General features: G+C 40.7%; 1 protein-coding gene across 1 annotated transcript; it reads right to left on the bottom strand.

The window, feature by feature from the left end:
- Window positions 1-6,548: 6,548 nt before the first annotated feature.
- Window positions 6,549-12,098, bottom strand: LOC124009454 (zinc finger E-box-binding homeobox 1-like). The gene is made up of 4 exons (XM_046321264.1): window positions 11,681-12,098; window positions 8,415-9,116; window positions 7,335-8,110; window positions 6,549-7,006 (listed from the first exon to the last, which is right to left on the bottom strand). The coding sequence occupies exons 3-4, from the start codon at window positions 7,999-8,001 to the stop codon at window positions 6,549-6,551; spliced, it is 1,125 nt and encodes a 374-aa protein (XP_046177220.1). The 5' UTR covers window positions 8,002-8,110; window positions 8,415-9,116; window positions 11,681-12,098.
- Window positions 12,099-24,615: the final 12,517 nt, after the last annotated feature.

The following is a 24,615-nucleotide window of genomic DNA, read 5'->3' as shown; positions in this document are numbered from 1 at the left end:
GTGTTTTTTTTATTACTGTCAACAAGTAAAAACAGTGAACCTACAATATTTGCATTCAGAATTTTACATTTATTAAAGAATACACCAGCAGATACGAAACAACAAAGCAAATTTAAGAGTGCGTTTTTGAACATAGGAGTCAAAAAAAATCATTTGAACTACTCAACGAGTACGGTTACATGCACACAATAATGCGATTGTGAATCGTCTGATTAATATAATAATTTGATTAGAACGTTTACATGCTTTGCAAGAAGAGCCATTTCCCTAATAATCTTGTTTACATGGATATCTTCAAATCAGGCTACCCGATGGCACTGATAAATGCAGAAAATTGCCAACTAAAATAAACATTCTACCACAGTGACCATGTTATTTTTGTGAGGCATATTTGATTAAGAGTTCAGACATATAAAAGTTTGTGAAAACTACTTCTAAGACCCGTTGTTCTGAACTCACTTCACTCGCACTAAGAGGCTCGCTCGGCTGGCGCAAGCACATGTGCAGATCAAATACACAGGTAGAATGCTGATTAAGTCCAGGAACCACACCCTAACAGAGATTTATTTTTTACACTTAAAACAACTTTTACTAGTTGAATGTAGCCAAATGTTTTTTTACTAATATGCAAATGAGGCTATACATAATTAAATATGCACATACAACAAATACATTTTTCTGGACACTGAATTGAAGTCAGCCTAAATATTTAAATTTAATTTTAAGACAGTCCAGCACCAGACTTGTCCAGAGCAGATTGTGGATAAATATTTTTTCTTCTTCATCTTTCTAAATCAGTAAAATAAAGACGTTTACATTTTTACAAATAAAATGTTACCTAGAATAAAACATGTACAGCATATCAACAATTCCCTCTGGGCAAGTCTGGATACTATATCTAAGGATAACTAAACAGAGTGGTGAATGCTGATGCTGCTGACAAGGAGTTGGCAGGTGGTAAGTCTGACTTTCAGGAAATGGCAGTTAAAGAGTACACTGAATTAAGACTACCAAACACCAAAACCCTATTTAGACCCAATCCTCATCTCTTCAAAAGTAAGTTACTAAATGAAGTACAGTTTTGTAACATTCTCTATGAAATGGGCTTGGAAATTGTGTAATTCAATGTAGTGAGCTTTGAAATGACTGATGCATGTCCGGTTGAGCTAACATACGCTAATGTGATTAGCATGACATAAGAAACAAGAAAATCTCCCAGGACATAGACATGTCTTATATGGGCGGAAAGCTTAAATTATTGTGAATCTAACTGCACTGTCCAATTTGCAGTAGCTATTACAGTGAAAAATATCATGCTGTTGTTTGAGGAGAGTGCACAACAACAAAACTATTAATCACAGCAACTGGTTTGATACATTCACCTCTGAAGGTAAATAATGTACTTACATTCAGTAATCTTGCTCTGATATGTCACCCTGAGGGTCCCAGAGATCAAATGTAGTATAGTTCTGTTTGATAAAATCCATTTTTATATTAAAATGTAGGAACTGGGTTCCCCACCATCTAAATGTGTGAAGGTTAGTGTTTCTGTAGGGAAGCTAATTATCCTTCATTTATGACATTCCTGGGAGTGTGTGATATTAAATTTCGTATTACCATATAATTTTTGTATGGTCTATAGTTATGTACTTGAAAATGTATCAATTGACCAATTCGGCACAGTTGGGCAGACTTCATACAACATTGTGAACAGTAATGCAATGGTTCATTGGATCCGTATAAAACTTTGCACATACACTGCTCCCATCTCGTGGCCAAAATCTAAATTGCTAAGTGATATAATGGCCTCTCTCTCTTGCATTTCAAAGATGGAACCAAAAATAAAAATAGAAGTGTTTTTTCTTTGTATGAACTTTTACCAGATCTAATGTGTTATATTCTCCTTCATTAATTTCACATTTCCATAAAATTGGTATTAGGAATTTGCATATCCTTGCTTCAGGTACTGAGCTAAATAAAGGGAGTAAGATTTGGGTATGTCATTTCAGGCAAAAAAATAGAAAATAAAAGGGTCCGATCCTTTTAAGGCATTCTAATAATTAGAAAGATTACTCAGAAAACCATGTGTTTTAATTTTGACCGTACGCCGATTAAGTTAAACGCCTTACTCTGCTTACATGACTATTGCATAATATGCTTATTGACAATCAGTTTAATATTGAATTATTACTGTGCATGTAAACATACCCATTGAGTAATAAACAACCCTACCATCAACGTCTTCATACAAAACAAATAGATATGTAGCCCACATGTTAAATTGGATCATTGATCCATACGTTTGATGCAGGAAGAAAAGAAAAACGTTGAATAATTAAATTGTTTTTCCTTAAAGACACCTTTTTTCCCCCTCCCTTCTATATACATTATTGGAGATACCTGATGACAACTTTATAAACTAAGAACTACTAAAAATGTTCATTTTTCCATAGCCCCAGCATTTGAATATCTTTAACATCCTTTGGGCTCCCGAGTGGTGCAGCAGTCTAAGGCCCTGCATCTCAGTGCAAGAGGCGTCACTGCAGACCCTGGTTCGATTCCAGGCTGTATCACATCTGGCCGTGATTGGGAGTCCCATAGGGCGGTGCAGAATTGGCCCAGCGTCGTCCGGGTTTGAACGGGGTAGGCTGTCATTGTAAATAAGACTTTGTTCTTAACTGACTTGACTAGTTCAATAAAGGATTTTTTTTAAAACACACAAAATGTATTGGAAACAAATATGACATCTTATCACAATTTAGTTGGACTTCTAAACTGTTACCAATAGCAGCCAAATGTCCCATACTCATTAACCTCTTTTGATGAGGACGAAACCACTTTCAGTTAGGGTGCATCCCAAATTATAATCCATTTCTTACATAGTACACTACTTTGGTCTCTGGTCAAAGATAGTGTACTACAGTGGTAGTGTACTACAGTGGCAAGAAAAGGTATGTGAACCCTTTGGAACTACCTGGATTTCTGCATAAAATCGGTCATAAAATGTTATCTGATCTTCATCTAAGTCTCAACAAGAGGACAAACAGTCAGCTTCATATATTTATTGAACACGCTGTGTAAACATTCACAGTGCAAGGTGGAAAAAGTACGTGAACCCTTGGATTTAATAACCGGTTGACCCTCCTTTGGCAACAAAACATTGTATGTAGTTGCGGATCAGACCTGCACAACGGTCAGGAGGAATTTTGGACCATTCTTCTTTACAAAACGTTTTCAGTTCAGCAATATTCTTGGGATGTCTGGTGTGAACCACACACGAGGTCATGCCACTGCATCTCAAATCGGGTTGAGGTCAGGAATAAGCTACTCCAGAAGGTGTATTTTCTTCTGTTGAAGCCATTCTGTTGTTGATTTACTTCTGTGTTTTGGGTCATTGTCCTGTTGCATCACCCAACTTCTGTTGAGCTTCAATTGGCGGACAGATCGCCTAACATTCTCCTGCAAAATGTATTGATCAACAGAAAAACGATTTTGCAAGTTTAAGCTGTCCAGGCCCTGAGGCAGCAAAGCAGCCCCAAACCATGGTGCTCCTCCACCATACTCTACAGTTGGGATGAGGTTTTGATGTTGGTGTGCTGTGCCTTTTTTTCTCCACACATAGTGTTGTGTTCCTTCCAAACAACTCAACTGCAGTTTCATCTGTCCACGGAATATGTTGCCAGTATCGCTGTGGAACATCCAGGTTCTCTTTTGCAAACTTCAAACGTGCAGCAATGGTTTTTTTGGACAGGCTTCTTCCGTGGTGTCCTCCCATGAACACCATTCTTGCTTAGCGTTTTACATATCGTACTCAGATGTTATCAAGTTCCAGAGTCTTCGGCTGACACACTAGGATTCTTCTTAACCTCATTAAGCATTATGCGCTGTGCTCTTGCAGTCATCTTTGCAGGGACAGCCACTCTCTTAGGGAGAGTAGCAACTAGAGGTCGACCGATTATGATTTTTCAATGCCGATACCGATTATTGGAGGACCAAAAAAGCTGATATCGATTAATCTGACAATTTTTTTTATATATATATAAAATAATGACAATTACAACTATACTGAATGAACACTTATTTTAATAGATCAATAAAATCAATTAAGTATCAAATAAATAATGAAACATGTTCAATTTAGTTTAAATAATGCAAAAACAAAGTTTTGGAGAAGGAAGTAAAAGTGCAATATGTGCCATGTAAAAAAGCTAACGTTTAAGTTGAAAGCTGGTGGTTCCTTTTAACATGAGTCTTCAACATTCCCAGATAAGACTTTTAGGTTGTAGTTATTATAGGAATTATAGGACTATTTCTCTCTATACCATTTGTATTTCATATACCTTTGACTATTGGATGTTCTAATAGGTACTTTAGTATTGCCAGCCTAATCTCGGGAGTTGATAGGCTTGAAGTCATAAACAGCGCAATACCACCGCTCAGTCAGACTGCTCTATCAAATCATAGACTTAATTATAATATAACACACAGAAATACGAGCCTTAGGTCATTAATATGGTCAAATGCGGAAACTATAATTTCAAAAAACAAATGTTTATTCTTTCAGTGGAATACGGAACCGTTCCGTATTTGATCTAAATGGGTGGCATCCATAAGTGTAAATATTGCTGTTACATTGCACAACTTTCAATGTTATGTCATAATTAAGTACAATTCTGGCAAATTAGTTCGCAATGAGCCAGGCGGCCCAAACTGTTGCATATACCTTGACTCTGAGTGCAATAAACGCAAGATAAGTGACAATTTGCCATTTTCTTTTAACTAAATATGCAGATTAAAAAATATATAGTTCTGTGTATTGGTTTTAAGAAAGGCATTGCTGTTTATGGTTAGGTACACATTGGTGCAACGACAGTGCTTTTTTCGCGAATGCACTTGTTAAGTTTGGTGAAATAGGCTGTGATTCAATGATAAATTAACAGGCAGCGCATCGATTATATGCACACAAGCTAGACAAACTAGTAATATCATCAACCATGTGTAGTTAACTAGTAATTATGTTAAGATGGATTGTTTTTTATAAGATAAGTTTAATGCTAGCTAGCACCTTACCTTGGATCCTTGCTGCACTCGCATAACACGTAGTCAGCCGTCACGCAGTCTCCCCGTGGAGTACAATGTAATCGGCCATTATCAGTGTCAAAAAAATGCAGATTATTGATTGTTATGAAAACTTGAAATCTGCCCTAATTAATCTGCCATTCCGATTAAATCGGTCGACCTCTAGTAGCAACAGTGCTGAACTTTCTCCATTTATAGATAATTTGTCTTACCGTGGACTGATGAACATCAATGCTTTTAGAGATACTTTTGTACCCCTTTCCAGCTTTATGCAAGTCAACAATTCTTAATCTTAGGTCTTCTGAGATGTTGTTTGTTCGACGCGTGGTTCACAGCTTCTAGTGAATAGCAGAATGGCAGAGGAGCTCTAACCAACATCTCCAATCTCGTCTCGTTGATTGGACTCCAGGTTAGCTGACTCCTGCCTCCAATTAGCTTTTGGAGAAGACATTAGCCTCGGGGTTCACATGCTTTTTCCAACCCACACTGTGAATGTTTAAATTATGTATTCAATATAGACAAGAAAAATACAATAATTTGTGTGTTATTAATTTAAGCAGACTGTGTGTCTATTGTTGTGACTTAGTAGAAGATCAGATAAAATGTTATGACCCTAATCCAGGTAATTCCAAAGGGTTCACATACTGTTTCTTGTAACTGTATAGGGAATAGGGTGCCATTTGGAACACACATAAGACTCTTTGGCCCTTGATTAACCTGTATGAAGTCTCTGATGAGCTTTCAGGCTGCTCTTCTGAGTGAAAGTTTTACCACATATCTCACAGCTGTAGGGCTTCTCACCAGTATGAGTGTGCAGGTGTCTTTCAAAATGACTATGGCGATCAAAACTCTTTCCACAAAAGGAGCATATGAAACATCTATTTCTTGTGTCGTCTGTAGTGGCACTGGTTCCCTCTGTACTGTCAAAACTGTCTATGCCAAGGGCAAATAAAATCCCCTCTTGACTGTAGTTTGGTTCTGTGATGTACGCTCTCATTGCCGTTTCCTCCTCTACAGGTAGAGGTGACGGTGGTACCCGGTCCTGAAACCTAGGTAGTACTGTTCCATCACCATCCTCCCTGTTCCTTGCATGTAGAACCACCCCTGCATACTGCTCTTGCTCAATCACATCCAACTTGTCTTTCTCATCCTGAAAAGACAAGTGTTGAAGTTCCACCTCTCTAGAAGCTGACGTATAGAACCCGTGGTGGTGCTGCAGTCCATCAAAAGGACTGTGATGGTATTTGACACTGGGTGAAACAGGAAGGGAGTTCTGCTGCTTTGTCGCATCGGAGGAGCAACCTGGATTTAGTGATCCAGACTCCATATCACTGTGCCTCTCTGTGAAAGATTTACACAGCTGACTCTCCCTCTCATCACTGTGCCTCTCTGTGAAAGATCTACACAGCTGACTCTCCCTCTCATCACTGTGCCTCTCTGTGAAAGATCTACACAGCTGACTCTCCCTCTCATCTGTGAAAGACTGTGACTCTCCCTCTCATCACTGTCTCTGTGAAAGATCTACACAGCTGACTCTCCCTCTCATCACTGTGCCTCTCTGTGAAAGATCTACACAGCTGACTCTCCCTCTCATCACTGTGCCTCTCTGTGAAAGATCTACACAGCTGACTCTCCCTCTCATCCATGACATACTCTGGGTCGTCCTGGTAACCTGGTCGCTCTGTGCTTTGTTGGTGTTGAGGTCCTGACTGACTGATTATCTGGGATTCAAACTGCTTCTCTTTCTCTGCTCCCCCCACCAACCCCTGCCCCCTGCCCTCCTCCTCCTCACTGTGCCCGGAGCTAGGCTGTGCTTCAGCAGATGAGGGCTGATCCCTCGGTTCCCCTGGGTTCTCCGAGGGTCTAGGATAAACTTCAGGCTTTTTATCATCTAGCGGAGGTAGACCCGTTAGCATGTCAGCGCCGTCTGTTTGACGGGAGAAAAAAAGTATTGAGTGAATGAATTGTTTAATGCCATCTTAAACCACTGATGAAGAACAGGAAAACACTTCGTAACCATCCCAAAATGGCACCCTATTCTGTATGTAGTGTACTACTATTGATTAGAGCCCTTTGGGTCCTGGTCAATAGCAGTACACTATAAAGGGAACAGGGTCCATTAAGGATGCAGCCTTATTTAATTATATAACGGACATACTGTCTGTTAATTACAGAATAATTGACTGATTTACACTCTTAAGAGAGTTAGTGTTTCATGTATTTAATAATATATATATATTATTCTAGTCTCTTACCTCTGTGAGTCTTCAGATGTCCTTTGAGGCTACCCTTCTGGTTGAAACACCTTCCACATATGTCACAACTATACGGTTTCTCACCCGTATGAATTCGCTGGTGCCTTTCCAGATGACCAACACGCTCAAAAACCTTCCCACAGAATGAGCAGATGAAGCACTTCTTGTCCTTGGTGACTCCTTGGAAGGTTTTCACCTTCCTTTCCGGAAAACTGGAGAAGATGGGAGGATGGTTCAGAGAAGCCCCGTCCGTGACCTGCGAGTTTGGCTGTACTGTACCGTCACTTGCTATCAAGAGTGTGTCTGAAGGTCCATAATGTTGCTGTCTGAGCTGTACAATCATATCCTCGCTGACATCTACATATGGTTTCCCTGGAGATGAAGCACTGCTACATGACGCCTCCACCCTTCCTGGGACAGGAAGTACAGGAGAGTGATCAGTGAGACACTGGGAGTTCTGACCTGAACTGATGAAATATTCTGAATTGCTCGTCTCCATATCGTTGTCTGCTTGTGAACTGGACATCCATGGCTGGCCGTCTCTCTCGTACGTTGACAAGTCATCATCCAGTTGCTCTTCTACTCTCCCTGCAGTCTGTTCTCCTGCTTTATGATCTAGTGTCTGGAATGCATCCTTCTCCTCCTCTGGCTCAGACTTCATGGGCATCTGAGGAACAGTTTGGAACACTTCGTACTTTCCGTTGCAACGCTCTTCCTCAGACTGACGTCTATCCAGGAGAGGCTTCTTTCGTTGTTAGCTAGTCCGTCCATCGATACTGTGGAAAGATTACATTTGATTGATAAAATATTGATGCATCGGTCATGTCCTACATTAGCACCCTATTATAGGGGGTCTGGTCAAAAGTAGTGCACTACGTAGGAAAAGTATCATTTGGAGTGTACATGGAATGATCTGTTGTAAAATTGTGTGCCATCTGCCGACATTAGCTAGTGACTCTAGTCTCTTACCTCCGAGTCTTCAGATGCCCTTTGAGGCCACCCTATGGGCCCTAATCAGAACTAATGCATACATGGAATTGTCTATGACCTATAACCTAATAAGTGACTCTAATCTCTTACCTCTGTGAGTCTTCAGATGTCCTTTGAGGCTACCCTTCTGGTTGAAACACCTTCCACATATGTCACAACTATACGGTTTCTCACCCGTATGAATTCGTAGATGTCTTTCCAGATGGCTGTAACGTTCAAAACTCTTTCCACACAGTGTGCAAATGAAGTGTTTATTAACCTGGAAAAATCTCTTGGTCCTCGCTCTCCTTGCCGTATTGTAATTCGGGCCAAAACCGAATTCACTTTGAGGGTTTGACTTTACCGTGCCGTCGCTTGTTCTCCTGAGCGCTTCTGACTGCCTATAACGTTGTTGCTGTCGGAGTTGTAAAATCATATCCTCTCTGACGTTTGACTCCAAATATGGTTTCCCTGGAAATGAAACACTGCTGCATGAAGCTGCCGTCATTCCGGAAGGTTCAGGAGAGTGATCAGGGAGACACAGTGAGTTTGTCTCCATATCATTGTCGTCTTGTGTACCGGGCATCCACGGCTGGCTGTCTCTCTCGTACGTTGACAGTTCAGAATCAAGACGATCCTCGTCTTTTCTCCTTGTAGTCTGCTCTTCCTGTTCAACCTCCCCTGCCGGCTCAATCTTGACCAGAGTCTCATCCGCAGGTCCAACGCCTTCATCTTTTCCATTGCAGTCTCCCTCAGGCTGCAGTTTCTCAACTGAGGTCCTCCTCACACAAGTGGTACCATTTTTACCAGGCCCTGTGGAAATATTCAGTCATCAATATCCTTCATTGTTTGTTTTAACAGTAATCCAAATGGATTTGGATTACACACACACACACACACACACACACACACACACACACACACACACACACACACACACACACACACACTATTGTTATTCTTATCGTGTTCTTTTTTTCTTTACTTTAGTTTATTTGGTAAATATTTTCTTAACTCTTTTTAAACTGCACTGTTGGTTAAGGGTTTGTATAAGTAAGCATTTCACGGTAAGGTCTACACCCGTTGTATTCGGCACACGTGACAAATAAAGTTTGATTTGAGGCTGTGGGCGATTGGGATCAATGGTTGTAATGGTTTGTAAGAATAGATTATTTGATTTCACAATCCTACTATCATGACAGTGAGTAAGCCTTGTCCGAGCCAGGACTGCCCATAGGGCAAGAGCGTCCTGTTCCTATAGTGGGATGTACAAGTACAGCTAGGGGTCACATTGACACATCGAACAAAAGGAACATTTATTGTGTAACTGGGAGTCTCGTGAGTGCAAACATCCAAAGATCATAAAAGGTAAGCGATTCATTTGATTGCTTTTCTGACGTTCGTGACCAATCTACTTTTCTGCTAGCTGTTTGTAATGTTTTGTCTGCTGAGAGAGATGTCCTCACATAAACGCTTGGTTTGCATTCGCTGTAAAGCTTTTTTGAAATCTGACACGCCAGGTGGATTAACAACCAGCTAAACTGGTTTTGCTATATTGCACTTGTGATTTCATGAAAATGAAATATTTTTAGTAATTTAATTTGAATTTGGCGCCCTGCAATTCAGCGGATGTTGACGAAAATGATCCCGCTAACGGGATGGGTTGCGCCAAGAAGTTAAAAGACGATGATCACGGAGCCTTTCTGGTGCTATTAGGCTACACTCAAATGCACCATTTTATGAACTGAATTTTTAGCAGCAGCATTATTAGCAGGCGCCAACGGGCGTTGAATACATAGGGCTAAATGTGACACGGGTCCGGTGTAACAGCGAAGCCTACAATATATTCACAGTACATGATCCTTGGGTTGGCTGTGCGCCAGCGGAACACTTTTTTGGGACATTCGAATCATCAATATGTTGCTATAACTAGCAACAAGATAGTCTATGTTTAGACTTTAGACTTTGATCTAAAAATGATCCCAGTGGTGGAAATGCAGATGGGAAACCTTCCGCCTATTTTTTTCTTGCCAATATGCATGAAAGTGAAATAAAATATATTTTTTAAATACTTAAAATCAGTTGGTCTACATCATAATGCTTATTGCTAAATAGCACAGCTGCCTGATTTACTTAATTTAACCTTTATTTAATTAGTCAAGTCAGTTAAGAACAAATTCTTATTTACAATAACGGCCTAGGAACAGTGGGTTATAACTGCCTTGTCAGGAGCAGAACGACAGATTTTTACCTTGTCAGCTCGGGGATTCGATCCAACGCTCTAACCACTAAGCTACCTGATATTGGCCAACATGTTATATTGGGCTCATTTCTTGAGGGGGAAATTATATTTGAGATGTCAGCATCGTGTTATGTTGGAGTAGGATTTCCTTCTAAAAAGCTCACCAGAACTGACTTTCTCAGTCACCCCCCCAAAAAAAACTGTTAGGTTCTTCCTCAACCCCAAACTAGGAACCCCCTATCTCCCAAATCAACCACTGAGTACAACCCATGGACAGGATTCTTGTCTGTTGTAGGGCCCGACTCCCAATCCATCTCCTTAATGTGAGTGCTAAACAATCTGTGTTGAAATATATACATTTATATATACACACTAGATGACTATTAGGGGGTGCTGTGTTGAAGCCATCGTGCCTCCATCTTGGCTCTCCCCCACCATTGTAAAGAAATATTTTGGAAATGATAGAAAACGCATTTATTAATGTCTACATTCCTTTTTGCTATATGTATTTTATTACAGACACCTTATTGCACAGTTTTAAATTTAGATTTAAATACATTAAAAGTTTTCCTTAAAGTCGTTTTTGAAATTACTAAACGTTACTGTCCCCACTACAACAAAATACTTAAATGCATGTCATTTTGTCCTTGAAACATTTAATTGAAATACTATAGAATTCCATTCATTGCTATGGAGGACTGCTCCTACTGAGGAGAGCCAATATGGCCGACCGGTGGCTTCAAAGCCTCTCAATGGACAATAAATAGCGTTTACAATCCAGGATGTATATATATCGTTTGTTCAAACCCTCAACCTTCCAATCTCAGGGCGTAGGCCTGCACTCTAACCACAAGACCACTGAGTTGGTTATAATGATAGTCATTGCTATTCCTCTCCCATCCCATTGGGCAGTCTGAGATATGACTGGAGGACATGAGGCCTTCAAACTGCACATTTTTTTAGCCCGGGGCTAAATGCCGTGAGAACGTGTGTAGGCTGATTAAATAAGCCTAGTTACATTGTTTACCAGCGAAATGGTAATGTAATATTGCTAGAACCCTAATGTGACTTGCACAGTTAACTATTGATAATTGATTGATAGTAAAAGTGAGTTAGTACCACTACTTTGACCCACCTTTTCTCCCGAGATTCTCAGCAGCGACTGATTGACCATGATGGATGCGTTTTCGAGGTTGAATCCCTCGAGCTCTTCGAAGCTCGCTGTCAAGTTGTTGTACATTATTTTTCAGGACGTTGATTTCATTTTCCCGTCGACACATTTCCACACGTAACACAACTATGCCATCGTCGACTACTTTGCTAATTTCTGAAACCGCAGCTTTAGAAAGTACCTCTATGATGGAAGCGATCTGAGCCCGGAGAGAAACACTGCTCAACATTTTCAAACGTTTGCGAAAACTAAACAGAGATCGGTTGACTTCCGCAGAAGATTTCAACTTCGTGTCTAAGTAATATGCTAATAATGTTTTGAAAATTGTAAATATGTTAGCAACAATTTGATCCGTGTAGTTCTGAGCAGATAGCTACATGCACCGCTGTGAAGCAGGCAAGAATAACTAAGTACTTCCGGATCACGGATTTTCGGAATCCTTCAGAATAAGAGTCTTGTCATGTATACTTTGTGAATGAATAATTAGGACGAAAATTATGGAAACTCTCCAGAATTATCTATATATCTTATTATTGTTATCATACAAAGAGTAATTAAAAATACTTCTATTAGATATGTGATTTATTTGTTTATTTTTCAAGCCGAAATGGTCAACAATGTTTTTTTTGTGTGTACTCAGGAGCACTTCTAGTTTCCAAATCCACCCAGAGTTCACACCCAGAGCATCGTCGGTGCTCATTTTGAGGCCCTTTAAGATCCAATAATCATCATTAGGATCATGTAGATCATTTACAGGTATGCCGTCAGTTTAACATTAACACGTCATCTACAGATCACATTGGTCGGAATTCGGCACCTCCATTATAAGGAAATCCAAGAGGGCAAGTCTGCTATGGAATGTAGTTTAATGTCATACTAGAAACAAACAAAGAGTAAGCTAAAATGATCAAATGTATTCCATTGTGATGAAGATATAGTCCTGAATTAGTCAGTCAGCAGAGTGTTAAAGTGATAGTACTAAAGTGCAGACTGGACGCTGGTTTTATGGACACAATCTCTAGTTTTTCCTGGACAGTATTTGTACCATTGAGGGCCAGTTTCCCAGACCGATATTAAGCCTAGTCCTGAACTAAAAAGCTTGTTCAATGATGATTCTTCATTGAAGGTGCTTTGTTCAAACTCATCGATTTTGTATGCTATGGACTCTAGTGAGTAGGCTGGACTCTGGTTCATCGGTTTTGTATGCTATGGACTCTAGTGAGTAGGCTGGACCCTGGTTCATCGGTTTTGGCTATGGACCCTGAGTAGGCTGGACCCTGGTTCATCGGTTTTTTGCTATGGACTCTATAGGCTGGACCCTGGTTCATCTAGTGAGTAGGCTGGACCCTGGTTCATCTGTTTTGTATGCTATGGACTCTAGTGAGTAGGCTGGACCCTGGTTCATCGGTTTTGTATGCTATGGACTCTAGTGAGTAGGCTGGACCCTGGTTCATCTGTTTTGTATGCTATGGACTCTAGTGAGTAGGCTGGACCCTGGTTCATCTGTTTTGTATGCTATGGACTCTAGTGAGTAGGCTAGACCCTGGTTCATCGGTTTTGTATGCTATGGACTCTAGTGAGTAGGCTAGACCCTGGTTCATCGGTTTTGTATGCTATGGACTCTAGTGAGTAGGCTAGACCCTGGTTCATCGGTTTTGTATGCTATGGACTCTAGTGAGTAGGCTGGACCCTGGTTCATCTGTTTTGTATGCTATGGACTCTAGTGAGTAGGCTGGACCCTGGTTCATCGGTTTTGTATGCTATGGACTCTAGTGAGTAGGCTGGACCCTGGTTCATCTGTTTTGTATGCTATGGACTCTAGTGAGTAGGCTGGACCCTGGTTCATCTGTTTTGTATGCTATGGACTCTAGGCTAGACCCTGGTTCATCGGTTTTGTATGCTATGGCTAGTGAGTGGACCCTGGTTCTGTTTTGTATGCTATGGACTCTAGTGAGTAGGCTAGACCCTGGTTCATCGGTTTTGTATGCTATGGACTCTAGTGAGTAGGCTGGACCCTGGTTCATCGGTTTTGTATGCTATGGACTCTAGTGAGTAGGCTGGACCCTGGTTCATCGGTTTTGTATGCTATGGACTCTAGTGAGTAGGCTGGACCCTGGTTCATCGGTTTTGTATGCTATGGACTCTAGTGAGTAGGCTGGACCCTGGTTCATCTGTTTTGTATGCTATGGACTCTAGTGAGTAGGCTGGACCCTGGTTCATCGGTTTTGTATGCTATGGACTCTAGTGAGTAGGCTGGACCCTGGTTCATCGGTTTTGTATGCTATGGACTCTAGTGAGTAGGCTGGACCCTGGTTCATCGGTTTTGTATGTTATGGACTGGATTGTATGCTATGGACTGGACCCTGGTTTTATGGACACACAATCGATTATATACGGTGCAATATTTATGTCCGGAATGAAAAAAGTACTGCATTTAAATGTGATTCGTCACTTTTTAAGGGACACAAAATGATCAGTGACGTCCTCTGGGTGTAAACTGTGGATTTGATTAGAATAGCTCCTGATTAGAATAAATCCCCCTTTTAACTGTGAAACAACGTACAGGAAATTGTCTACGGTGCAATGTGGTATGTTCAATGTGAAAAAAAATGATTGGATTCAAGCCGATTGGCCACTCTTTAAGGGCCGCAAATTGAGCACCAATGATGATGGGTGTTTAAAACCTGTGGATTTGGAAACTGAAGGTGCTCCTGAGTAGAATGGACCCCCCTTTTACTGCAACACAATGTACAGGCAATTATGCATGGTGCAATATGTCTAGTATGTCCAATATGTCTAGTATGTCTAATATGTCTAGTATGTCTAGTATGTCTAATATGTCTAGTATGTCTAGTATGTCTAGTATGTCTAGTATGTCTAATATGTCTAGTTTGTCTAATATGTCTAATATGTCTAATATGTCTAATATGTCTAGTATGTCTAGTATGTCTAATATGTCTAATATGTCTAATATGTCTAGTATGTCTAATATGTCTAATATGTCTAATATGTCTAGTATGTCTAATATGTCTAATATGTCTAGTATGTCTAATATGTCTAATATGTCTAGTATGTCTAATATGTCTAATATGTCTAGTATGTCTAGTATGTCTAATATGTCTAGTATGTCTAATATGTCTAATATGTCTAGTATGTCTAATATGTCTAGTATGTCTATATGTCTAATATGTCTAATATGTCTAATATGTCTAATATGTCTAGTTTGTCTAATATGTCTAATATGTCTAATATGTCTAGTATGTCTAAAATGTCTAAAATGTCTAGTATGTTTAATATGTCTAATATGTCTAATATGTCTAGTATGTCTAGTATGTCTAGTATGTCTAATATGTCTAGTATGTCTAATATGTCTAATATGTCTAATATGTCTAATATGTCTAATATGTCTAATATGTCTAATATGTCTAGTATGTCTAATATGTCTAATATGTCTAGTATGTCTAATATGTCTAGTATGTCTAATATGTCTAGTATGTCTAATATGTCTAGTATGTCTAATATGTCTAGTATGTCCAATATGTCTAGTATGTCTAATATGTCTAGTATGTCTAGTATGTCTAGTATGTCTAATATGTCTAGTATGTCTAATATGTCTAATATGTCTAATATGTCTAGTATGTCTAATATGTCTAATATGTCTAATATGTCTAGTATGTCTAATATGTCTAATATGTCTAATATGAAAAACATACTGAACATCATTCAATAAGAATGGGCTAAATAACACTGGGATATTATTAAACGTGTATTATTATTATTATTATTATATTTATGTTATACAATTGTTAGTACAATTATAGTTATTATATATATATTTTTATGTATGACCGTAGCGGACTATAGGCCTACTGTATAATAATAATTATTAACAGTGGCATTATAAAGAATGTTTTGTTTGAATTACTGGTGTTACCATAATAACTATCTAGTAATCATTACTTCCAATAGTGTTCACAATATCGGCAATGCTATAATATTATGTGTGCCACTAAGCCTATTAACTTTTGTAAATGTTTATATAGTCAAACAAAATTCTAAGTCTGTTAACATTTCCTAATAAAATGTTACAAAATAAAAAGCTTAGTTGTGGGACTTTTATTTCGAAGGGAAATCGCCGAGTTAAAGGCCTTATTCTTGCTTGGTCTTGCTTATTTTTGATGGCTTCTCAGCTCCTCAGAGCTCATCCACGCCACAAAGTAAAAAAGGGGGAATTATGACCGCAAGTGATGAAAGTAGTCAACCGTAAATAGAGGAGATTATGCGCAAATGAATTTGAGATCTCTTTTTTTTTTTATTAGACGAAGCAAAGACAAATAATATGACAACAGGTTCAACATCTTTCATATTTTATATATTAATATTTCATATTTTGGAAACCCAAACCTTCTCAGTACAGTTGGACAATATTTCCGGTAAACTTTATTTTGAATCCCAAAATACAAGAACTGGAAATGTGTTATTTAGGCTGTGGGCAGGATATACTTAAGTGATAATACTTGAGGCCATGGACGTGTTCGAGAGTATAAAAACGACTTCAGGTGACTGTCGACGGACTGATCTACAAATCACATTGCATCATAAATAAAAACTAATTTATATTTGTAGGTCAGACAGTCAGTCACGATTTACCAATGATACATTGCGGTTTTGATCCTCTCGAGCACGGCCCATGTGTTTATGACCGGCTTTGCCTTGTGGCTATAATCATGTCACCAACATGATACGAACGTCATAACGCATGGACTCCAGTGATTGGCTACCAGCAAGCTATATACGTGTGATTTGATGTTTTTAACGTTCATTTAAAAAGGGTCCCTGCTTTCTGGAATCTTTGGGATGTCGGAACTCTGACATCCGCTCTTAGAACGAACTTGAAACTTCAAATTATTGCAGTCTTTGGATTTTATTTTTAAATCATCAATTTATGTCTAATCAATTACTGCGTATGTTTTTAGATTTTATTTTCACTGCGCCTCCTTGGGCCACTCAGTCTGATCATGAGGTTGTCAGGAAACAAATTTGAATATGAAATTAGATATTTACATACACCGTCCTGATTGGCTGATAGGATGGTCTAGAGCCCACTCCCCTTACTATTTTTTTTTTTAAAGGGTGGAAAAGGCACAAGGTATTCAACCTGTCAGTTGAAGCTGGAATTGGACCCTGAAAGTAACCATCTTCAGGTGTGCAGGCTACTTTGTCTTGTCATCTAAACAAAAGGCATTACATAATGCCTCGTATGTCATTGTTGTATCGTTTTCAATAGGTGCAGGAGCACAACAGCCTGTTTATACATTTGGGAATGTTTTCTGCTGTTAAAGGTAAACAAAGTAACCAGACTGCAATGAAAGGTTGTCATTCTTCATAAATTCTCAGCAGTTATTTACATAAGATAATAAACCGATAGTAAACAAGGGTTATGGTGAAGATTATGTATCTTTCTAAGAAGTGGTTGTTTTACATGTGCACAAGCTCTGTAAGGTGTTCCTGTGAGAAGAAAAACAGATGATGGTGTTAGTAAGAGTGTGTTGGCTAAACATGATCAGATCAGAAGTCTTAGAGTGGCATCGGAGGAGTAGTCATCGATGGTATAACGTGGTTTTATTTACATTGTCATCACCAGCTTTCTCCAACACTGACAATACACATATCCTGTGGTAGGAAAGGTAGAAGAGTTAGTATTTCACGCACACAACTACACTTAGCTTCTCAACAAGAACTTGCTTGACGGAATCTGTTATGATATGTGATGAGGAGGGAATAGATCTTCAAGAGGATGGATGGTGACCACTGCTCCTAAACACACTACAAATGTGTTTTTATAAATATCAAATCAAATGTATTTATATAGCCCTTCGTACATCAGCTGATATCTCAAAGTGCTGTACAGAAACCCAGCCTAAAACCCCAAACAGCAAGCAATGCAGGTGTAGAAGCACGGTGACTAGGAAAAACTCCCTAGAAAGGCCAAAACCTAGGAAGAAACCTAGAGAGGAACCAGGCTATGTGGCTATAACAGTCAATAGACCCATAGCCCCTTGAATCATAACTTCCTTCCTACTAATCAGTTGTAGGGCATGTTTCAACCACTACACTCTCTGGAAAAAAACTATTATAGAATTTTTGTCCCCTTAGCAGAACAATCTTGGGTCTATACAGTGCCTTCGAAAAGTATTCAGACCCCTTGACTTTTTCCACAATTTGTTAGGTTACAGCCTTGTTCTAAAATTGATTAAATATATATTTTTTCTCATCAATCTACACACAATGCCTCATAATGACAATGCAAAAACAGTTTTTTAGAAATGTTTGCTAATTTACTTTTTTTTTTTTTAAAGTGAAATATCACATTTACACAAATATTCAGACCCTTTACTTAGTTTAGTTTATTAATTCGACCATTTAAAAAAAACAAGCACACATAAAACTTAAAAGCCATACATGCATGCACACAAATAAAATCATTGAGGATAACACACAATAAAGTATGTGACTTACTTCCATTGTGGTCCTCTTGAGACAAGATGGAACACAGAATGGCAGTGAAATAATAAAACAAAAACATAGAAGAAGAACAACTCTCATCAAAAACATAGAAGAAGAACAACTCTCATCAAAAACATAGAAGAAGAACAACTCTCTCATCAAAAACAGAGAAGAAGAACAACTCTCATCAAAAACAGAGAAGAAGAACAACTCTCATCAAAAACATAGAAGAAGAACAACTCTCTCATCAAAAACATAGAAGAAGAACAACTCTCTCATCAAAAACAGAGAAGAAGAACATCTCTCTCATCATTCCAGTTACATCATAGGGGTCATTCATATGGGCACAGAGGACATCAAACATATTTTTACTTTATGTTTAAAGCTGCCCAGAGAGGACATTGTTTTTATAGACAGAGGCAACTCATTCCATTCTGAGGCTCCAGTATACAAGAAAGTACCTTTCCCAGCATTACTCCTGAACCTGTATAAGCACACATAAGCAACACCTGATCTGGTGCTGTGATTGTGTGCATCCCTAACATGAGGAAGGTAATCACTTAGATATCTGGGCGCAGGATCATAAATACTCCTGTAAACCAAACCTAGTCTAATCTGGGACACCCTAGCCTCAACAGGCAGCCAGTTTAGTTCCTGAAAGCAGCTCCTGCCTATGTGAGTACGTGGACTCACCTTCAATACTACCCTGATCCGCTTACTCTGGGCTTTCTGGAGCTTCCCCTTCATATGTTTAGATAAGCCCCCAAACCAGGAAGTACTGGCATAGTCAAAATAGCATTGAATGAGGGCAGTAGCTAGCACTTTCATGGAGTCCTTATCAAGCAGCTTGGACTTTCTAGACAAAAACTTAGTCCTGGCATTAACCTTCCCTAGCACCTTATTGGCCATGCTCACACCTTCCAAGATTCCATCAAGGATACATCCCAAGTAGATAACAGAGGTTTTAGTAGTCAGCACCTCACCCCCTAACTCCACTCTGATTTCAGACAACCTACACAATTTAGGTCTGGATCCAAAAATAATTGCTTCAGTTTTCCCTAAGTGCAGAGATAGCTTATTATCTCCAAGCCATTTGCTAATGTTAGTAATCTCTGTGCTAAGTATGCTCTCCAACGTGGTCCTTCTGTAGCTCAGTTGGTAGAGCATGGCGCTTGTAACGCCAGGGTAGTGGGTTCGATCCCCGGGACCACCCATACGTAGAATGTATGCACACATGACTGTAAGTCGCTTTGGATAAAAGCGTCTGCTAAATGGCATATATTATTATATTAACATAGTTTTACTTTTGTGAGACACCAGAAGTGTAGAGTCATCCGCATAAAGAAAAAGACGGCAAGAACAAGCATCTCCAATATCATTGATATACAATAAAAACAGGCCCAAGCACGCTCCCCTGCAGAACGCCACAACTCATTGATTTTTGCCTAAGACATGTAACCATTAACCTCTACTACTTGCTCCCTTCCTGAAATATAGGACTTTACCAAGCCTAGAGGGATACTTTGTTGAAGTACCTTTGGCAGCAATTACAGCCTCAAGTCTTCTTGGATATGACACGACAAGCGTGGGACACCTGTATTTGGGGAGTTTCTCCCATTCTTTTCTGCAGATCCACTCAGCTCTGTAAGGTTGGATGGGGAGTTTCCCTGCACAGCTATTTTCATGTCTCTCCTGATATGTTCAAGTCCGGGCTCTGGATGAGCCACTCAAGAACATTCAGACTTGACCTGATGCCACTCCTGCATCGTCTTGGCCGTGTGATTAGAGTCATTGTCCTGTTGGAAGGTGAACCTTCGCCCCAGTCTTAAGTCCTGAGCGCTCTCAAACAGGTTTTCATCAAGGATCTCTCTGTACTTTGCCATGTTCATCTTTGCCTCGATCATGACTAGTCTTACAGTCCCTGCCACTGAAAAACATCCCCACAGCATGATGCTGCCACCATCATGCTTCACCGTAGGGATGTTGACAGGTTTCCTCCTGACGTGACGCTTGGTATTCAGGCCAAAGAGTTCAGTCTTGGTTTCATCAGACCAGAGAATCTTGTTTCTCATGGTCTGAGAGTCTTTAGGTGCCTTTTGGAAAAGTCCAAGCGGCTGTCATGTTCCTTTTAGTGAGGAGTGGCTTCCGTCTGGCCACTCTACCATAAAGACCTGATTGGTGGAGAGCTGCAGAGACGGTTGTCCTTCCGGAAGGTTCTCCCATCTCCACAGAGGAACTCCAGAGCTCTGTCAGAGTGACCATCGGGATCTTGGTCACTTCCCTGACCAAGGCCCTCCTCCCCGATTGCACAGTTTGGCTGGGCAGCCAGCTCTAGGAAGAGTCTTGGTGGTTCCAAACTTCTTCCATTTAAGAATGATGGAGGCCACTGTGTTCTTGGGCACCTTCAATGTGGCAGACATTTTTTGGTAGCCTTCTCCAGATCTGTGCCTCGACACAATCCTGTTTCTGAGCTCTATGGACAATTCCTTCGACATCATGGCTTGGTTTTTGCTCTGACATGCACCGTCAACTGTGGGACCTTATATAGACAGATGTGTGCCATTCCAAATCATGTCTAATCAACTGAATTTATCACAGGTGGACTCCAATCAAGTTGTAGAAATATCTCAAGGATGATCAATGGAAACAAGATGCACCTGAGCTCAATTTCGTGTCTCATAACAAAGGGTCTGAATACTTATGTAAATAAGGTATTGCTGTTTTTTTATTTTTAATAAATTAGCAAACAATTCTACAAACCTATTTACAGTATTTATGCTGCAGTAGTTTGTGTTGGGGGGCAGGGTCAGTTTGTTATATCTGGAGTATTTCTCCTGTATTATCCGGTGTCCTATGTGATTTTAAGTATGCTTTAATTCGCCTTTTTTTCTCTCTCTCTCTCTCTGAGGACCTGAGCCCTAGGACTATGCATGCTGTCCCCAGTCCACCAGGTCGTGCTGCTGCTCCAGTTTCAACTGTTCTGCCTGCGGCTGTGGAACCCTGACCTGTTCACTGGACATGCTACCTTGTCCCAGACCTGCTGTTTCAACCCTCTAGAGACAGCAACTGAAATGACTGCAACACTTAACAAAGAGTTCCTGTTAGTTTCAGAGAGGGTGGCAAGGAATAAGTTAGTCCTAAATGTTTCTAAAACTAAAAGCATTGTATTTGGGACAAATCATTCACTAAACTCTAAACCTCAACTAAATTTTTTAATAAACAATGTGGAAATTGAGCAAGTTGTGTAGTACTGAGGTGACTAAACTGCTTGGAGTAACGCTGCTCTACTTTCTTAATGGCACTATCAGCAAGGCAGGTCCTACAGGCCCTAGTTTTGTCGAAACCTGGACTACTGTTCAGTCATGTGGTCAGGTGCCACAAATAAGGACTTTGGAAAATTGCAATTGGCTCAGAACAGGACAGCACGGCTGACCCTTGGATGTACACCGTGAGCTAATATTAATAATATGCATGTCAATCTCTCCTGGTTCAAAGTGGAGGAGAGATCGACTTCATCACAACTTGTATTTATGAGAGGTATTGACATGTTGAATGCACCGAGCTGTCTGTTTGATCTACTGGTACTGCATACACCACAAGACATGCCACCAGAGGTCTCTTCATAGTCCCCATGTCCAGAACAGACTGTGAGAGGTGCACAGTACTACATAGAGACATGACTACATGGAACTCTATTTCACATCAAGTAACTGATGCAGCAGTAAAATTAGATTAAAAAGACACCTTATGGAACAGCAGGGACTGTGAAGCAACACAAACATTGGCACAGACACACGCATATACACACACACACACACACACAATAATGTAAGCACTATACACACACACACGATAATATAAGCACTGTACACACACACTTACACATGGATTTTGTACTGTAGATATGTGGTGGTAGGGGCCTGAGGGCTCACAGTGTGTTGGGAAATCTGTTATGAACGTATTGTAATGTTTTTTAAATTGTATTTACTGTCTTAATGTTGCTGGACCCCAGGAAGAGTAGCTGCTGCCTTGGCAGGAACTAATGGGGATCCATAATAAACCCCAGGAAGAGTAGCTGCTGCCTTGGCAGGAACTAATGGGGATCCATAATAAACCCCAGGAAGAGTAGCTGCTGCCTTGGCAGGAACTAATGGGGATCCATAATAAACCCCAGGAAGAGTAGCTGCTGCCTTGGCAGGAACTAATGGGGATCCATAATAAACCCCAGGAAGAGTAGCTGCTGCCTTGGCAGGAACTAATGGGGATCCATAATAAACCCCAGGAAGAGTAGCTGCTGCCTTGGCAGGAACTAATGGGGATCCATAATAAACCCCGGGAAGAGTAGCTGCTGCCTTGGCAGGAACTAATGGGGATCCATAATAAACCCCAGGAAGAGTAGCTGCTGCCTTGGCAGGAACTAATGGGGATCCATAATAAACCCCAGGAAGAGTAGCTGCTGCCTTGGCAGGAACTAATGGGGATCCATAATAAACCCCAGGAAGAGTAGCTGCTGCCTTGGCAGGAACTAATGGGGATCCATAATAAACCCCGGGAAGAGTAGCTGCTGCCTTGGCAGGAACTAATGGGGATCCATAATAAACCCCGGGAAGAGTAGCTGCTGCCTTGGCAGGAACTAATGGGGATCCATAATAAACCCCAGGAAGAGTAGCTGCTGCCTTGGCAGGAACTAATGGGGATCCATAATAAACCCCAGGAAGAGTAGCTGCTGCCTTGGCAGGAACTAATGGGGATCCATAATAAACCCCAGGAAGAGTAGCTGCTGCCTTGGCAGGAACTAATGGGGATCCATAATAAACCCCAGGAAGAGTAGCTGCTGCCTTGGCAGGAACTAATGGGGATCCATAATAAACCCCAGGAAGAGTAGCTGCTGCCTTGGCAGGAACTAATGGGGATCCATAATAAACCCCAGGAAGAGTAGCTGCTGCCTTGGCAGGAACTAATGGGGATCCTTAATAAACCCCAGGAAGAGTAGCTGCTGCCTTGGCAGGAACTAATGGGGATCCATAATAAACCCCAGGAAGAGTAGCTGCTGCCTTGGCAGGAACTAATGGGGATCCATAATAAACCCCAGGAAGAGTAGCTGCTGCCTTGGCAGGAACTAATGGGGATCCATAATAAACCCCAGGAAGAGTAGCTGCTGCCTTGGCAGGAACTAATGGGGATCCATAATAAACCCCAGGAAGAGTAGCTGCTGCCTTGGCAGGAACTAATGGGGATCCATAATAAACCCCAGGAAGAGTAGCTGCTGCCTTGGCAGGAACTAATGGGGATCCATAATAAACCCCAGGAAGAGTCGCTGCTTCCTTGGCAGGAACTAATGGGGATCCTTAATAAACCCCAGGAAGAGTCGCTGCTTCCTTGGCAGGAACTAATGGGGATCCATAATAAACCCCAGGAAGAGTAGCTGCTGCCTTGGCAGAAACTAATGGGGATCCATAATAAACCCCAGGAAGAGTAGCTGCTGCCTTGGCAGAAACTAATGGGGATCCATAATAAACCACAGGAAGAGTAGCTGCTGCCTTGGCAGAAACTAATGGGGATCCTTAATAAATACAAATACATTTCTGCATTCGTATGTGAAGCACGTGCATAATGAATTGTACAGTTATCCACTCTGTTGAACAATTCTGTTTATGTCACAGAACTGAGCGGACTATGAATCAGTGAAATAGTTGGATATTATATTGAGTTTGAATATTACATCGACTTCAAATCTTAAAAGTTGCACGGAAATCTATAAAGGCAGTATTTCAAAATGGAACTTTAAATCATCCTCATGACAGCAAATACAAAAATCCTCTATATAAATATAACTATTTTCTAATATGATATTTCAACAACTATTAAAACAACTGGAATTACAAATGTTTAAAATATGTAGAAAGTAATCAATACATGTTATATAACATCAACACAAACAAAGTACTGGTTAAAGTAGTAGTAAATAGCTCATTTTAATTTCCTGTTGAAAAACAGAAACTCCCTCAGCCTGCGGTAGTGTCCTCTCCCTCAGCCTGCGGTAGTGTCCTCTCCCTCAGCCTGCGGTAGTGTCCTCTCCCTCAGCCTGCGGTAGTGTCCTCTCCCTCAGCCTGCGGTAGTGTCCTCTCCCTCAGCCTGCGGTAGTGTCCTCTCCCTCAGCCTGCGGTAGTCTCCTCTCCCTCAGCCTGCGGTAGTCTCCTCTCCCTCAGCCTGCGGTAGTCTCCTCTCCCTCAGCCTGCGGTAGTCTCCTCTCCCTCAGCCTGCGGTAGTGTCCTCTCCCTCAGCCTGCGGTAGTCTCCTCTCCCTCAGCCTGCGGTAGTCTCCTCTAAACCCCTCAGCCTGCGGTAGTCTCCTCCCTCAGCCTGCAGTCTCTATAAAGGCAGTATTCCCTC

Source organism: Oncorhynchus gorbuscha, linkage group LG22, assembly GCF_021184085.1.
Source record: "Oncorhynchus gorbuscha isolate QuinsamMale2020 ecotype Even-year linkage group LG22, OgorEven_v1.0, whole genome shotgun sequence".
NCBI classification, from domain to species: Eukaryota; Metazoa; Chordata; class Actinopteri; order Salmoniformes; family Salmonidae; genus Oncorhynchus; species Oncorhynchus gorbuscha.
Note: the sequence above shows the minus strand (reverse complement) of the source record. Positions and strands in the feature narration are given on the sequence as shown.

Coding starts and splice junctions, on each gene's coding strand:
- LOC124009454 (XM_046321264.1), bottom strand. CDS start 8,001: ATGCCCATGAAGTCTGAGCCAGAGGAGGAGAAGGATGCATTCCAGACA. Junction 7,007..7,334: donor ACATCTGAAGACTCACAGAG/GTAAGAGACTAG, acceptor CCCGTCAAACAG/ACGGCGCTGACATGCTAACG.